This window comes from Poecilia formosa, unplaced genomic scaffold (assembly GCF_000485575.1).
Source record: "Poecilia formosa unplaced genomic scaffold, Poecilia_formosa-5.1.2 Scaffold97, whole genome shotgun sequence".
Classification (NCBI taxonomy): Eukaryota; Metazoa; Chordata; class Actinopteri; order Cyprinodontiformes; family Poeciliidae; genus Poecilia; species Poecilia formosa.
Window position 1 is genome coordinate 271,499 of NW_006800036.1, and position 17,663 is coordinate 289,161.

The following is a 17,663-nucleotide window of genomic DNA, read 5'->3' on the forward strand; positions in this document are numbered from 1 at the left end:
ACTTTGCAAAAAAAAAAAAAAAAGATGAAGTCAAGTTTTTGGAAAATAATAACCCAATAGTAATAAAAGTAATGATTTTAAACCAGTTATTATGCAGTATGTTTATCTCTTACTCACGGGGGGCCATTCTCCTGATAGACTCATGTATGTATTTACCTTCAGTCTTTATTGTATATGTTGATTTTAACATGCATCCAATAAAATGCGAAAAAATATCTGATCTTTTTTTTACACAAACACATGAGAGTGAGTGAAACAAATATTTGTTGTTTTTTGTTTTAATGTTTTATTTTTAATGGACACACTGTAGATCAGAGTGGATTGAATTCCCTAAACAGTGACAATATTTGACAATAAATATCAGGTCTGAGTAAAACCATTTATATGCAATTTATAATAAATCTTTAGCAATAACTTTGAGAACCAGCTGAGGGGGAGAGACAGTCATTTAAGGCACGAGAGACCTTTACAGTGAATAGAAGTCAGACCCGAACCAGCAAGTCACAAACTTTTTCCCTGATAAGCTGCAGCAGAAACGGATCCATTGCGATCCAGAAATCTGGAAAGAAGAGGATGTTTTTCCCCGCTCAATCTAGTCATGCACACTTGGCCGTCGGCAGACAGAAGGCCAAGGTGGAGGGCGGCACCAGGATGTCCGTGAAGATGGGCCGGTATCCGACTGGAAGAGGGGGGGCGCTCTGCTCCAGCAGGTCCAGCACGGCCCATCGGATGTCCCTGGAGACGTCTCCACGAACGTCCAGCAGCACAGACACGTGCTCCTCGCTGAGGGGAGACGAGGACACGGCGTGTAAAATGTTTGAAAGTTCAAACACTCTGATGGTTTTGCAGATGATTTTGTGCTGAATGAGTTTTAGAAGCAGATAGTTGCAAGACACGGTATTAAAAAACAAGCTGTTTGTTTAGACTACAAGTCAAAATTAAGTAACCCCAAAAATACCAAACAGTTTCAAAACAGGTTTTAGTTGAAAGACATCTTAATCATTTTCACATTTCCATGTCTCATGTCGATATGAAACTTTTTTTTTCTGCTTCAGTTCGGTGATGTTTGAAGACATTTCTTTCACAGCTGGTCAATCAGTCTGACATGTTGAGTTTGACTGAAGCATTGCAACACTTCAGCATCACTTTACGTGGGGAAGGGTTACCTGATGTCCGGATATTTGGCTACGAGTCCAGAAACCTCCAGAGTGAGCATGCCGGGATCTTTGAGACGGATGAAGTCGGCCAGAACGGGGAGCAGAGCCAGAGGATTCACATCAGGAAGCGACACCTCGCTCTCTTGCTGAGACAAAAAAAAGTGATCGTCTGGGCTTTATAGACATGAAAGGAATGGGTACCAAAGGCTGCTGTGTTAAACTTATACTGTTTAATTTAAATTATTGATTAAATTAGAATTATACAGTTAAAAAGCATTAATACTTTTCTAATTTCTTTATGTGATCCTGGGAGAGGCGATGAATCAGGTCTTTTTCTAAGATGCAAATGGCATGCCAACTTACTTTTACACGATGGCGCATCGGTGAAAACAATATTAAACCTTGGCATGAGGAAAGGAAGCTCTGCTGCCTAGTTTCTGTTAAGGTGTTTTACCACGCCAGAAAAAAATAAAGCTGGGATCTCATCTCGTCATGAAAACCAAAACCATGGCAGATCAGATGCTTTTTATTTCATTTTGACTTCTGGATGAATATTCAGCACATTATTCCTGTCATTATTAATCTCCAGATCCACAACAACAATGGTATAAAACCCCGCACGTCGTGATATTCATATTAGACAAGAGCGTGTTCTCTTGCCTTTCCTATTTAACGAAATAAGTGAATATCCTCACCAGGCTGTGGAAGACTTCCCTGAGCAGCTGGTCGTCCAGGATCATCTGCTGGGCCAGCTGCCTCCTTTCCTCGCTGCTCCGACACACCATCTTCTTCTGCATCAGGGCCCGGACGTACTCCACCACCATCAGCCACTGGGCCTCCTCCTGCAGCCGCTGCAGCCACGGGGGAGCAGGACGGGGTTATGACGCAACATATGCACAGTAAATTTCATCCTCCCACATGAAACAACTGGGTCGTTGTAATACACGTATGAGACGTGTGTGTGTGTTAATCTTTTTTGTATTTTTGTCACGTTTTTTATATTGGCCATAAAGGGTCATTCTGACCTCGTCCGTTGAGATAACTTTCTTGTATGTTTGCCGTTTCTCTCTAATGGATCGTGTTAAAGTAACGGCTTTCTTTCAAACATCGTTCCGTTTAACACTTTTTTTTCTTGAAGTCCAGATTTGGAGTCTACAGCTAAACGTTGCCATTTCAGATTCTCCCACCTGAGCTGTGGATCCCCGCAGCTCCTCCAGAATGACCAGGGGCCTCTTGGCAGCTTCTCTGATTAATGTCTTGGCCTCAGAGCTGGACTGGGACCAAAACCTGGCCCTGGTGTTTTCGTGCCATGGCGGCTCATCGTGAATATCTATACAGCACGCAGGCAGGCCTTTGTGGCCTTTGTGGTGTTTTATGAAATCTAGTGTTTATACTGATAGGAAACCCATAATCAGATCATATCCTCTCGGTTTTTTAAAGTATAAAAAGCAGAGAGAGAATTTCACTGGTTTTGCTTCTCTGATTACCAGTGATAAATCATCTGTTTCCAAAAAAAACAACGTTTCACTAATATTACATGATAATAATAAGCGGCAATGACTGCAAACTGTAACTTTATATCTAAGAAAGAGCTGGACGTGTTCCACCTTAGTATTGTCATTTTGTGTTGTTTTTGACTGCGTGATGCGTCTGAGATTAAGTTGCTGGACTTTTCTCAAAGTAACCTTGTTTGTCTTTCTCATAAAACCCAAATGATGTTTGGCTTTGCGACTTAGCAAAATGTTAAAATGTTTAAAGCATCGACTTCTTCTCAAAGCAAACGTCTGCCGAGTGATTTTTAGTCACCTGCCGGCAGGGCGGCCGCACTCGGCCGTATAAGTCCAGGTGACTTTCCAGGACGCTGCACAGTTTCGGGACGGGATCTCCCTGGACCAGCCAGGGTCGGGTCAGCAGGCTGGGGAGGAAGGGCTGAAGCTCCAGCAGCAGCTGATCCATCACCAGGCGACACGCCCGCCTCACCGCCCGGTCCAGGGCTGCCAGAGGGTTGGGGGGAGTCCGAGAGAACATCCCCGCAAAGCGGGACGACTGCTGCTGCTGCAGGCTCTCCGTTGACTTTCTGCATCGAGCACAAGACGATGCTGAACTGAGAAGGGCTGAGTGTTAAGACGACGGGAAGGGTGACGATCAGAACACGTCTTACTTGAGGATGATGCAGTTGCTGATGGAGGCCAGCAGGTAGTGGAGGTAGAACTTGTTTTTGTTGTTGTTGGTCGGATCCCTGCGGTGCTCCTTCCCAAACTCAACCAGAGCTTCCCGGAACCTGAAAGTCACATTAAAACATGCATTTCCTTGTGTATGGAAAATAAAACATGGTTTTAAATCGGTACTACGTGACAAAAAGAACAAGAAGGAGGCTAGCTAAAAGTATGTAAAACAGATGTGTGACTGCTCAGGTGGCCTTTTGTTGAACAACACACCTGTTGAGGAGGTTCTCTACCTCGTACAGCCCCATCTGGATGGTCTGATCTCGCAGGGATTCCCCAATCATCAGAGCCACCCGAGCGTTCTCCTCCAGCATCTGGTGACCGACAAACACAGTGACACAAATTATGCAGCCTGAAAACTGCAGGAAGCATTCTTATACAGCGACGGGCACATAAAGACAGATCCCGAGAGCGGACACTGATATAGGTAATTATGATCAAATCAGTGGATTATAATTTATCTCCAGCTACATCACAATAAACGGTGTAACTCTACCAACTGGGGGCCTTTTATCATCTGCATTGAAACGCTACACAGTAGCTTGTGTTTGTGCAGAAAACTCACCTGAGTGATGATGGTGGGCAGGCTGGTTTGGTAGAATCCTTCGTGGTCCGTATCCGGCTCCTGGTCTCTCTGCCAGTCCTGCAGCTCCACCTGCAGAGCTTTGTGCATCCACTCAGATACGCTCTTCTGCAAACCCACAAAACAAAACAACAACAAAAAATGAAGGAAATGAATGTGGTGCTTTCCAAAAGTGTTCATAGGACTTGAGCTTTCCTATTTTGTCTCATTACACTGGACTTTATGGGATAATTCGGGACGGAAAAGAATATTTTGAATTTTTAACAGCTTTTACTCAAAAGCAAACATGCATGAATCTATTTACTACAACACAGGCATGCAGACAGAGATATTTTGAACCAGACAACCAACCAACCATTCTTAATGGGAAAACCATGAATCATTTTCATCCACTTCACAACTATGTGCTACTTTGTACTGGTCTGTAAAAAGAAAACAATGTTCTGCAGAGGAGGTTTTTGTTCCTCCTGCTTAGAATATTTGGAATTTGTTGAATATGTATTTTAGATCTTTTGCAGTGATGCAGCATCTGAAGCTTCTCAGTAAGTCTTCAAAAACCGCTCACACCTCACCGGGGCAGAGTTAAATTCTGAGTAAAGCCAAAGAAGCGATTGTGATCGACTCACCCGAACACTCTGCACGTATTTGCTCTGCAGCTGCTCGACGCCCTCAGCGGAGATGAGCGGTCCCAGCTCCGACCGGTCCGACTCCGTGACCAGCTCTGGATGTCCCATCATGTCTGGGCTGCCGACAAAACCAACCGTTTAACATCCACCGTATGCGGATACTGGGCTTGATTGTTCACTGTAATGCTGCACTTTTAAACGCTGTACGCTAATTCCTTTGAATAATCTCGTGAACTCCTGTTACACAAATCCACACCTCGACATCTCCACCTTAAATTTCTCTGAGCGTAGTTTACTATGTTCAAAATATACATTTTAGATTCAGCTTTATGGTGGGAGCTGAGTACGCTTGATTTGATGGTGGAACAAAAAGAGAAAGGGCAGGAGGTGTTGAGTGGATTTTCTGTCAGCTGTGTTCCTTTGTTTTCATGGTGCCAGTTGTTCTTTAACGTTAAACATCCGAGTTTTTCAGAGAACAACTGGAGGTCATATCACAAACAGCCGGATTCTGCTTGTAATGTGACAAAATCCAGGGTTGTGATTTCCAAGATGAGGAGGATGCATGTTCCATGTTCTTTGCTAGAAGCATTCGTTTCATCCATGAAGCTCATTTATGAGAAGCCATAATCTATCCTTGCATTTACATAAACAAAGATATCGGCATTCATGTCAAACCGCAGGATAAACAGACGGGGATTCGTCATCAAAGTGTCAGTATTGAGACTCACCTGTTGTAGATGTGCAGCACCCAGTTGAGCACCGCGAATATTTCACCACTCTCCAGATCCCAGCTGCTAACCTAGGCCACAATTTAACACTTAGATGTGGAGGTGGTTTCACGCAACGATGAAAAAAAATGTCTAGGCTCCACTTTGTCCCTGAAGACGTGAAAGTGTGTGAATCAAAACACGAACGTAACAACCTTTAGGTAAGTCAAGACTAGAGCGACATACCGTCTCTGCAGAGCAACTTTAGTGATAAAGCTTTTGGTGTAACGCCTTCATCACAGTCAGCATGAATAAGTCTGCAATTAACTGAAAAACTATGACAGAAATAATACAGAACAACCATGTGAAGATGTCAACAAACAAACATCAAACAACAAGGTTTCACCAGGGTTCCTTTATATTTTCCAGGATAAAATTCCCGTTTGAAATTAAAATTTCAAGATTTTGGTTCAATGTATTAATCTGGAACCATCTCCAGTGTTCGTTGGGTCTTATAATTATGTCTAGGTTTCACAGATAGTGAAACAATGAGGTCATCTACCTACTTTTCTTACATCTGGAGTAATGTAGATGCCCCATTTTTCAAAATCTAGAACCTGTCAAGTTGCTTGATGAGATTGAAGATAAATGTTAATTTTTTTAAGCACATTAGCAACTACATTTTGTTTTTAAATTCCAAACAAAGAGCAGTTTTATGGCTTTGTTATGCATTTTACAGGCCTAACTGAATAAATAAAGACTCATCCAGATGCACATTTACTACCTAAGTCAAAAGGCAAAAATACTAATAGATGTTCAAAGTAAGGTGTGATATGGCAAATCAATGAAAGTCGTGTCGAGTTGGTGTGGAAATCAAACAGTTTTTCAAGGCTTACTAAACTTTTGTTCATCAGAAAACAGAAGAAGGAGAAAGTCTCTCACGCGTCGCAGCTGTAGATGCAACAGTACGAGTCGTGAATCCCAACACCACTCACAGTTCATAAAACATCGCTGACCTGCGCCAGGTGAGTGTGTAAACAGCGGTGGCTGGCTCTCAGGTAGGCCGCAGTCAGCTGGTAGTGAGGTGGGACGCAGTGCTCCAGCAGGTGGCGCACTGTGGCCAGGTCAGCCATGACGGCGTGCTGGAGAGCAGAGAGGTGGCCCGCCAAACCCGGGCCTCGCGTGTGCAGATAGGAAACGCTGCGAAGTCGCGCAGAGACCGCCTCCTCTAGTACCTGATGTGGAGAAGGTGGCAGATTTGACAGGCTGAAGTTTGTCATGTGAACCTGAGTTGGAGGTAAGGCTCACCTGGAAGAAGCAGGCCTTCCAGCAGCGAGGTCTTCCTGCGGGCAGCGGCCTGCCGCCGCCTCCTCTCTCCGCCAGCAGGGCCCGGTCCAGGGCCTCCTCCCGCTCCACTATCCTCACCGCGGACACAAACGGCGTGGGGTTCTGCCGGGCCAGAGCCAGAGAGCTGCTCACCACGGCCCACAGCTCCTTCCCTGCAGCCGCACACCGGGACAGGAAGTCAGTGTAGTGCTTTGAGATCAAACTTCTTGTTATTTTTCATCCTAAATTAATTCACAAGCCGATATATCGATATGAGCTCTGCGGTGGTAAAAGAGAATGTACATTTAATATTCCCTGATCAATCTGCCCGAATAGGAACCATTGATCATCTCACGGAAACAATCCAACATGGTTTGTTTCACTTCCAGCGGTACTGGTTGGTACACTACACAAAATGGATGAAATAAAAATAATAATAATCTGAGTCTAAATTCTTCAGCTTCCCCACTTATCATTTAGATTGTGGAAACTTGTCACAGTTTGGTTTTCACAAATTCATATTAAAACAGGCATTTAGATGGATAATTCTGGCTAATGCCTTCCCCAAACTCCAATCTAAAGTCTATTAAAAATCTTATTAAAATTTGCGAACTATTCTCAGAAGTGGGTCTGTGCCAGGAAAAGCAAACCAAACTTAAATTAACTTTACTACCTCAGCCAAGAGGAGTTGTCAGATATTCACCAGCAAGGTCAGTGTAAATATATTTGAGCCTGCATGTATAATTTTGTATAATCATTCCACCCCTTAAAACAGGTTCAAAAACATCAATAAAAGCATAAAATTAATGAGACATTCATGCCAGTGATCAATGCTTGTTCGAGTGCAACACTGTATGCATTTATTAAATAGCAACGTGTTAAATTGTTTACCAGACCTGCTGCTAGATGCCTGCCGAGCAAAACATTTGCGTAAAAGTTACAACAGATCTCCAGATTTCGCATTTTCTGATTTAATAGCGTTGAGACTAAAAGTTAAATTCACTCTGTAGTTTTGTGGAGCGCGAAGGGAAAAGCTACAGCTGCGTCTCCAAGGTGTCCTCACCCAGGGCGTCCACCAGCTGCCCGACTCCAGAGAAATATTTGGCCACAAGCTCCGTGTCCTCGCTGCTGAGTGAACTTCCTGCTGTCCCGGCGGCCCCGTGGAGCTGCCAGAGGATGTCGTCCTGCCAGCGCTCCAGATCCATTAGCCGGGCGTGGGCCTCCAGGAGCCGCCTGGACTCCACCAGTCGCTCTGTCTCCAGCACCATGCCCCGTACTGCAACACGGCCAGGGAGGGAAGACTGAATGTTAACCTCAATAACGGCGTCTCAGGAAGTGACGCCGTTATTGGGATTATTGAGAGTATATCCTTTACTCGTCACTGTGGCCAAACAGTGTCTCATCTGATGATCTAATGTTTATTTATTTAGTAATTACTAGTCAGTTATTATTGGTCATTCTTGTGCAACATTGCTGCCTTTTGGCCAGGACTCCCTTTTTTAATCTCAGTGGGACTTCCCTGGTTAAATAAATGTAAAACATAATAAAAAAAAGTAACTTTTCCCAGGAAGGTATTTGGTTTGTCCATGTCAGCTGCTGCACATTTCAGGTCCGCCTGAAGGTGTTGATCTTTCTATTTTTCTTGGTTCAAGGCCTAACAGTTTAGTTGGTGATGATTTCATGCCTGAACTCCCTAACCAATTGTTCTTCCTCCAAAGCGAATCATAAATGTTGATTTTTACGATCGCTAAAGCTGGAAAAAAAAACCCCCAGCTTAGTCAAAATTTCATGGCACATATACCCGATGACGTGTGTGTGTGTGTGTGTGTGTGTGTGTGTGTGTGCGTGCGCGCGCGTGTGTGCGTGTGTGTGCGCGCGTGTGTGCGTGTGTGTTTGTAATATTTTCTGGGGACGATTTTCCTGACACATACTACGTTATGGGGACCAATTGCTCCTTGTGGGGACCGAAGTCTGGTCCCCACAAAGGAAAGCCCTGTTTTTGGGTCAGGGGTCAGAGTTAGGACTAAGGTGTGAATTGAGTTTTGGTTACAGTTAGGTATGTGATGGATAGGGTTAGGAAAAGGGTAAAGGTTAGGTTTAGGCTGTAGAAATGAATGTAAGTCAATGGAAAGTCCCCACAAAGATAGCGTGCGTGCGTACACGTGTAAGCTTCGGACCAGAACTGTGAGACATTATTTCTGCACGAGCAGCACCATCACACGGCGGCTTGGAGCTTCTCACTGGCGTAAAGTCGAGGCAGGTTGCTGACGGCAGCGAAGAGCTGGCGGTGGTCGACCGAAACCTCTCTCAGCTTCTCCAGAGACGCCAAGCAGTCTGCGTTTCCGTCCGACTCCAGTCCTGCTTCCTTCAGGGTGAGCGACACCTCCCTCAACTCGTCCCGGGCCTCCCGCAGCTGCTCCAGGCCCCAGCCGACCCCCTCCAGGTATGACTGGACCATCGACTGGAGACAAGTCATCCCAGCAGGTTGGGTTAGCTTTTAAAAGTGGTAGTAATCACATCATCATATGATGATGCGTCGTTTTGGTTCTTTCTGACCTTCAGTCTGGTGTGGATGGAGGCCGTCCTCTGGCTCTCTCTCTTCTTGTACTGGCTCAGTCGCTCCAGATGTTCGGGCCGACAGAAAACTCCAGACGCCCACTTCAGAGCAGCGCCGCGGGCCAAGCACTCTGCCCGCTCCACCTCTGGCCACACAGCAGCCTCTGGTTTCAAAGAAGACACACACACACACACACACACACATCGTGACATATAGGAGCGTGAATGCCTTTAGCTGCTCACAGATGTAAAATCAAGTTGTGTTTCTGGGTGAAATGTGGGATTGTTGGGATTTTGTGCATCAGACTGAAACAAAAGTGCTGCACAGCAGCATCAACATGCTCCATAAATATATCCCCAACAAGTGTGGTGTGCAGATGTATTCAGCCCTCAATACCACTAGATAAAATCCACATCATTCCCACTGTAAAACATGGCTGTGGCAGCATCATGCTGTGGGAATGATTGACTTCGGCAGGGTCAGAAACCTTTCAGAGGCCGTGAAAGAGTCAGGGATGGGTTCACCATATCATGGTAACTCCAAACACTGTACTCCATTAGAGTCTTGGATCTAATGTGTTAGAATGGCCTAGTCAAAGTCCACACCTAAATGCAATTCGTAATATGTGGAAAAACCTACAAAAAAATTCCATTTATTCAGAGCCAGAAATACTTGGAAAGAAGAAGGAGATCAAATTTCATCTACTAGATGCTGGTAGAGACCAAACCCCCAATATCTGGAGTTACTGTGAATGATGACCTGAAATGAGCAGAAAACAAATGGTTGCCACACTTTTCAGATTTTGAGCTGTAAAAACACTTTGAAACCAATTCATCTCCAGCCTCACAACTGTGATCCACTTTGTCGGTTTATCAAAATACGCTGAAAGGTTTGTGGCCGTAACCAATCTGAAACGTGAGAACGTTGAAGGGCTGTAAATAGTTTGGCAAAGCACCACGTTTCTTTTTCTCGTCTACTTTTTTCTTTCCAGATCAAATTGACCCTTAAACCTCAACAGTGGGAGGACTTTATTTTTGATCCTATATGAAAATTAGATTAAAATCGCAATAAATTAGAGCCACAGATCAATCACTCTTGAGAAAAAAAAAACGTCCATCTGGGAACGAACCTCAAAGTGGCAGCAAATTTAGTTTCTGCAAACGTTTCCTGGAAGCCAAGCTGCAGTTGCAACAGAGATAATGACGCCGGTGATCAAGTTAAACTTCACAAGGAGCTTAAATTGGCCGGCTGCAGCTTTTCTATCATGGGAAAAGGTTGTGCCCTGGACTTAAGGAGCCGTTTGCTCCAATGGGGTTTCTAAGAGGCCATTCTAAACGTACTTTCTCAAACTGATGTTTGTCGACAGATGAAAGAGTTTCCCAGCAGAAAACGGCAACGCTTCAGGTCAATTTGGCTGGCAAACCAGAAGCATCTGCAGCCAAACGGAGGTCCGTGAGAAACGCTCTTTAGCTCTGTTTTCATTACGTTTCATTATAAACAAACCAGGGCACTCAGATATTTGTGTTCCAGCTATCGCTTGGATTTCTGTACAGGATGTCTCAATGCTTCGATCTAATATTGTACTGCCAACATTTGGACAGATAATGCCTCACTAAATGGTTCATTAATTACATGGCAGAATCAGCTTTGTTTGCATGCACAAACAGGGAATTTGACTCCTCCAGTTTGTTCTCAATGAAGACTTTAAAATGTCAATTTAATTTATTTATTTTTATCTGTGTATACAAGGTGTTTTTACAAAAAAAAAAAAAAAAAAGATAAGGTTGAATTATCTCACATTTTCATATTTCATGTTCAAGTAAAAAATGAGAGGAATGAGGCATGGAAATAATACATTCATCTGAAGTTACATAATCAACATGTGAGTCTAAAGATTACATTGGATCTAACTACTGTATTAGAATAAATATTTAACCAATTGGTAATCACATGAATAGATTTGTTGTTCTATAACTGTAGTGGTGAAGAAAGACCTGAGCGCTCAGTTTATCTGTCTACATCCTGATCCATATTCTGTAAATATGGATAAAATAATCTAATTTTGTTTCTTCTGTGTTCACCAAAGGAGACGAGTATTAAACAGAAATAGTGAAACAGTTGGATAGGAACCGAACCCTGTGCAGCTACCTGAAGGATCATAACATAAAGGAAACTGTGAATAAATATGGGAGTATATCGACAATGAGACTCGCTTTTCATAGAGGACAGAGCAGAGGGTCAACTGACCAGTCCAGGTAGCCTGGATATCATTCCTGATCCGCTCAGTCAATGAGAAGAGGAAGCTCTGCAGCCATCATGGTCGCATGACCGAGCTTCGGTCTGGGGATGCCCGTCCTGATCGGCTTTGGCAGGACGACAGCTTCACGAGTGACTCAGTGGAGACCGATGCTGGGCGCAGGTCAGCAAAACAGTGTCTCTTAGTCACGAGTGTCTTTGTGCGGATTCTGTCAACATCTCTGTTACGCCAACAGGCCCGTCTCTGTCTCCGAGGAGGTCATGGGATGCTAGCCTGAGCAGATCTGATGACGCTGAAGCGTTGTCAAAAGCAAAACTGCAACATAGTGAAACCACAGAACTCCACGTGACGACTGACGAGCCTAATGTAATCTACCTCTGCAGCAGAGCAGATCCCAGAGCGAAGCCAGGCAGAGAACAACACGCAATCACACACTGATTAAGCCCCAATGATGCTGCTGCTGCTCCTGCATCAGCAGGGAAACGGCCGGGCTGACGGCGACCAAACAAACATTATCTGATGCTCAGAGATCCACGGCGAGCTGAAAAGTTACGCTTCCTTATCGATTCGTGTAAATGCTGTAACTTTTTTATACAGCAACGACTTCACGAGAAGTTGTTACCACTTTACAACACCAAACATGCCAAAAATCTTACTCATGTACAGCCTCCTGCAAAAAAAAACAGAACAAAAAAACACTGACGTCTTTTCACATTTTGGGATCTTTTAACTATAAACTTCATTGTACTTTGTTGAGATTTGAAACGATAGATGATCAGAAAGCCCATCTACCAAACCCCAGAGTGAAAGGATAAATAATGTCATGTAATATGTGGCTCCATAATTATTGAGCATATCCTTTAGACATCTAAGACAAAGAAGAAAAGTCTAAGAATCCAACTTTTGTAAATGGTCAAATGACATTGCAGTCTTTCATTTCAGTCCTCAGACCCAACGTCAGCTGAAGAGAGAAACCAGGAAAATCTGTGACGTGTCCCAGTGCTACCAGGTGTTCTAATAAGCTTTAAATAGCAGATGGGGTTGTTCTCATACTGAGCTTTCAGTGTGAGATTATTATCCTACAATATGGAGTCAAATGAGAATTGTAGGCCTGAAACACTAAAGTGAAGCTCATGCCATCTTTTTTTTTAACGCTGTTCAGGCTCATTGGCATGTTTGTGTCTGTCGTTTGTACAGGATCTCTCCCAGGTCGACAATTCAACAATCATCACAAAGGATTTTAAATTCTGGTCACGAGTTCAAAACAACTCACCACGGCTATGGAGATCATGTCAATTTTATAGATTTTAATGATTTATTTCAGTGTTTTCCCAGGGTGGAATGGCTTTAAAATCAAATCTAAACATACATTTAATGTAATTTATCAGTGATCAGATCAAGGGTGTAATGTTTATTTAATCTTAATGACATTTGCCTCAATGTCACTGAGGCATTGAGGCAAAGGAAGAGTTTCTCAAGAATGAGAAACTCTTCCTTTGCGTTTCCACATCGAAACAGTCGAACTTCACTCCTTTAACTCATTTGAAACTTTGTCCTTGAAATGTTCACTAGTCCAAGTTAAAAGCTCGTTTTTAAACATCACTACATATTCACTTTTCTGACGGGCAAATACAAAAGCAAAGTACAGCGGAACTGACATTTAACTCAGAGAACAACATTAAAACCGCCTGACAAGTTTGTAAGATGTTTTCTGAAAATCCTCAACCTGCTCTCAGGGAGTATCGTCCATCACTCGGAGGCGGGATGGCGATCAATACGCAGTCAGACGCCACAAATCAATCCATCACTCCCAACCTGTCTCCTCTAGGCATGGCAAAGCACAGTCCATTCATTTCTCTGGCTGAGAAGCAGCACTGCCGACCCATTTTGTTTATTTCTGCTCAGGGACTTTAGGGAAGTGGGTGTTGGTCATCCAGAAAAAGCTGCTGCTGCTGTTGTTGTTGTCGCCGTCTTTACCTTTAGGTTTGTCACCTCCATTCTTCTGGTCCCCAGCTGACATTGAAGTTCAGTTTTCAGCCACCCGTCCGCCCGACGAGACTCCTTCAACCCCCGAGGGCCAGCGCTGAGGGTGCGACCAGTGCGCAACGCGGGCCGGGAAGGCCGAGCAGAGCCGGAGAGGAGGAGAGGAAGGAGAAGAGAGGGTGGAGGAGAGAGGGCACATATCCATTCTACTGACGGCTTTCCCCTTCCCCCCCCCACCACCTCACACGCACTCTCTCTCCCAGACACATCCTCTGCCGAGAGGCCGGCAGGAAAGGGAGGGAGCTGAGGGGAAGCAGGAGGAGGGGATTGCTGCTTGGATGATGAAGGGGGGAGATAGAGAGGGGAGGGAAGGGCAGGGATGAGGAGTGTGGATGTGTTGCATTCAAGAGCATGGGTAAAATAAAACAAAAATTGTAAACCTTTAAATGTGGGACTGACTTCAACAAAGCAGTTTCTAAGGATATGAAGGTGATAAATGTAAATAAAACAGGTTACCAAAGGTTCTAAACTATTTAGTTTTTATGCGTAAAAATGAATCTTTCATTTAGCTTTGACCTCAGACAGAAAACTCTTGAGGCAGATTGAAGATGATCCGAGTGCCAAACCTCTAAGCTGCTTTTTCATAGAAAATGCATTTAGTCCAAAAGGAAAAAAAAAATTCTGTGTTTATCACTTTATTTCCTAAATAAAGTGATTGAAAGGAAGCACACGTTTGGGTTCAGCTAGGCTCTTTTCTGGATGGAGTCACTGACCAATCTGTTTTCCATTAACTTTGGGGTTTCTCCATCTTCTTTACCATAGAAAGTAATAATGGCTCCCTTCACCCCGAGTGTGAACACCATACGGCATGGTGATGAGAGCATCATGCTGTGGGAACGTTGTTCCTCTGCAGGAACAGGGAAAATGGGAAGATGGACAGAGTGGAGGACAAGAAATTCATGCGAGATGCTGCAAAGGAGTCGAGACTGGCCAAACTTAAAGCACGCTCATGTGTTAGAATGGCCTAGTCAAAGCCCAGATCTAAATCCAACTGTTGGTTCTTACCATTTGCAGCTCAGTTTAAGATCCAATTCACCTGTCCATGATGAATATCCAATCAAGACCAACAGATTATGTACAAATATTCAAAATCAATAACATTCAATGACATTAGGTTCAAATTACAATAATAAAATACAATGTTGAGTTCAGTTTACCATGAGAACTGGTAAAATAAATAAATCAATAAATCAACCCAAAGAAGCCAAGTCAGAAGTATTGAGTTCACAGGAGAAACACAAAACAATTTCAAGTTTTTCTAGTCTAGCTTCTAGTTTAAATATGATAAAAGACAAAACTAACTTTTCAGCAACATATGAGCTTGTTTTAAGTCAATAAAATAATGTTCCATAGGCAGATTATTTCATTTATAGCATGGGGGGGAATGTCTTGTGGTACATTCTCATCATTTTCATATAAACAAGCTCTGGTATCTTGCTGAAAAGGTAAGTTAGTTTTGTCGTATTTCCAGTGTACTAAGACTTTTGTGCTAAAATCCTTTTGCGTTTTTTGCAGTGTAGCTGACTTTGCAGCCCCTGCTCCTCTTTAACAAACATGCGGTAGCAGCAGCAGTACAGCTGATCGTATTGACACATTGAATGCGCAGCGGTGCAACATAACCGAGCACGCAAAAAATATTTCCGGCACATCGATGCCGACAGTAAACCTCCTCAGTCCCCCCCTCCAATCCTAAGGAATGTTTTTAGGTTTTCTCTTTCGGCGGCATCAGCCCTTAACGCACATAAAGGTCCCGGCAGACCACGAGGAAAGGCGGAGATGAGGAAAACAATCAGGTGGTGGCACAAGCAGTGGGAGGGGTGGATGTGATGTTGTGCAGGACCTTCTGGGAGACTGGGAGTCTCCCATACTAGTAAAGGGAAAGCAGTTACTGGAAAACACAATGTATAATGTATAAGTCATTTAGTCTACGCCCGTAGTAACAGAAGGGAGGACGCGGGACTTAATGGAGACTGTAATGATTTCACTGAAAGAGTCCACAAGGTCTCCGACAAGAGCGATCCATCTTACCGGATGATCTGCTGTTGAAGCAGAATCGTACCGCGCGTCTTCAGGCGCCAAAGATCGGTCATAACCGGCAGCTGTTTGATGGAGACCGAGCAAAGTTTGACTCATTTCAGAGCAGTCGAGCTCGGCTGTCCCCATCTGGAGCAGCAGCTGGACGAGTAAGAACCAAAGGAAAGAGTTCGATTCTGGTGTCAGTGGTTCACCTAATGAAACATTCGGTGACACTTTGACGGGGAATGCATGTCAGGAACATGAAGGAGTCTTCGTGATTTTTATGACTGTTGTCAGAAAGTGTCATTCGGTAAATAATGACGCTTTTAATGCAAAGTCGACTCTTTTAATGGACTTTTAATGGAATGTTGCTTTTAAAAAAATTCTGAAATTACTGAATAATGCACAATTGACACTTTTAATCAATCGATCAAGTTCTATTTGTATAGCAGATTTCAGCATGACCTGCTGAAGTAGCAAAGTGCTTTACATCATAAACACAAAAACACAGTCATGCAACAAAGAATCAACAATGAAAACATTACATTAAGTCAAGTGCCATCATTACATTCGTAATTGATTACGTTTCAAATACAACTCTAAGCAGGTCGGTTTTAAGTGGAGATTCAAAGGCACTCAGTGTTTCAGCTGTTTTACAGTTTTCTGGAAGTTTGTTCCAAATTTGTGGTGCATATATGCTGAATGCTGCTTTTCCTCGTTTGGTTCTGGGGACATTTAATGCAACATTTAGTTCAACATCACGTTAAAGGTGTCATTGTTTACCAAATGACACTTCATGACAACAGTCATAATCGTTCATGAAGACTCCTTTATGTTCATAACAGGTTTTATGTGATGTTTATAACGGTGTCATGTCAGTTTTATGCACACCCCTTCAAATAAAGTGTTACCAAATATTCTCTTACAAAATGACTCAAACTTTGGGCCAGAAACCAGGCATAGGATGAGGGATTGCTGGAAAGTCAATGAGTGGTGGGAGTGGGCTGCACCACAGTAAACTGGATTTGAACTGAATGCCAGTCCTATTGGATTCTATAAAGCTGAATACGAACTGGATTTTTTCAGAAAGTCCACTGAAGTGGCATTTGTTACATATTATTAAAGAAAATATATCAAAATCCGGCACAGCGAAGTGATAAAAATAATTTTTCTACGTCAGTCCAAACAGGGCGGGATCTCTCCTTCCATAAATCTCTTATTTGTGGATCCTTCATTTCACCTCCTGTGTTGTTGCCACACAGGAAGAGCGCCAGTCGCCTCCGCGTAAAGAGCAGGGCAGGATGCTGAGGACGGCGTATTCCTGCCCGGGTGGAACCACATGGACCCGAACAGCAAGGCCGCTGACCGACTGCCTGGACTCCATTCGAGTGTTTCTTCTCATCTGGGTTTCAGCTACTCTTCACCATTAGGGTCCAGCAAGAAAATCCAGATTTAGGGTGGAGATGTAGTTTAGGATTCAAATTAAAGGATATCTTTTCGGAGAAAAAGGTTTCCGTTTGTGAGCAAACCTGCGATTGTTTCCGTTGGTGTAGAAGAAACAATGAAACAAGAGGTACATTAAATAAGGAACAACTGCTAGGCAGGATGCAGCTTTTAGAAAATGCAAGGAAACATTACAGAGTCCTATTGTATTACAGCGGCCATCTTGCTGCTGAAGCATTTCGGCTCAACACGGCTCACGTTACTAAATTTCTGCAACTCTCAATAATTTGAAACTGGAAGAGGAACCAGATCTTCCAGTCTTCTGTGGACCCAACAGATTTTGTCCATCAGGCAGACGCTCATTCAACATCAAGACTGTTAAAACTTTCCATTAGTGAAACTATTCAAATTGGGCTTTTCTTCCCAAATGTCTTTTGTCTTTGCCTCGTCTTAATTCTCAGGCTGGTTTATAACTTTCAAGATGGATGCTTCTGGTGAGGCAACACTTAATTATGAACCTAACACACACACAATGATTAAGAGTATTTCACAAACAAGAATTTTAGATCTGCTGTAAAAGGATTTTTTTTTTCACTGTTCAAAAGATCAAACGGTTAAAAATGATGTAGCGCTTTAATTATACCAACCACAAAGAGCAGCTCTCATTCAGCCAGCCGACCGTTCACATCTGTGCTCCAACGCACAGCTCGGTAGGCGACCTGG

General features: G+C 43.5%; 1 protein-coding gene across 3 annotated transcripts; it reads right to left on the minus strand.

Moving 5' to 3' along the window:
• Nucleotides 1–262: 262 nt before the first annotated feature.
• On the minus strand, nt 263–13,773 carry exoc3l1 (exocyst complex component 3-like 1). 3 transcript variants are annotated; one of them, XM_016674574.1, is made up of 15 exons: nt 13,416–13,734; nt 9,181–9,344; nt 8,866–9,085; nt 7,688–7,900; nt 6,607–6,797; nt 6,315–6,533; nt 5,320–5,390; nt 4,592–4,709; nt 3,948–4,073; nt 3,596–3,696; nt 3,319–3,438; nt 2,964–3,234; nt 1,853–2,008; nt 1,167–1,300; nt 263–783 (listed from the first exon to the last, which is right to left on the minus strand). In XM_016674574.1, the coding sequence occupies exons 1-15, from the start codon at nt 13,456–13,458 to the stop codon at nt 597–599; spliced, it is 2,334 nt and encodes a 777-aa protein (XP_016530060.1). In that variant the 5' UTR covers nt 13,459–13,734; the 3' UTR covers nt 263–596. The 3 variants fall into 3 exon arrangements, with proteins under 3 accessions (XP_016530060.1, XP_007558559.1, XP_016530061.1); XM_007558497.2 differs by having other exon boundaries at nt 1,167–1,303; nt 13,416–13,733; XM_016674575.1 differs by lacking the exon at nt 263–783 and having other exon boundaries at nt 1,178–1,299; nt 13,416–13,773.
• Nucleotides 13,774–17,663: the final 3,890 nt, after the last annotated feature.

Coding starts and splice junctions, on each gene's coding strand:
- exoc3l1 (XM_007558497.2), bottom strand. CDS start 13,458: ATGTCAGCTGGGGACCAGAAGAATGGAGGTGACAAACCTAAAG. Junction 6,798..7,687: donor GCAGCTGGTGGACGCCCTGG/GTGAGGACACCT, acceptor GTGCGGCTGCAG/GGAAGGAGCTGTGGGCCGTG. Junction 3,439..3,595: donor GTAGAGAACCTCCTCAACAG/GTGTGTTGTTCA, acceptor TGTGACTTTCAG/GTTCCGGGAAGCTCTGGTTG.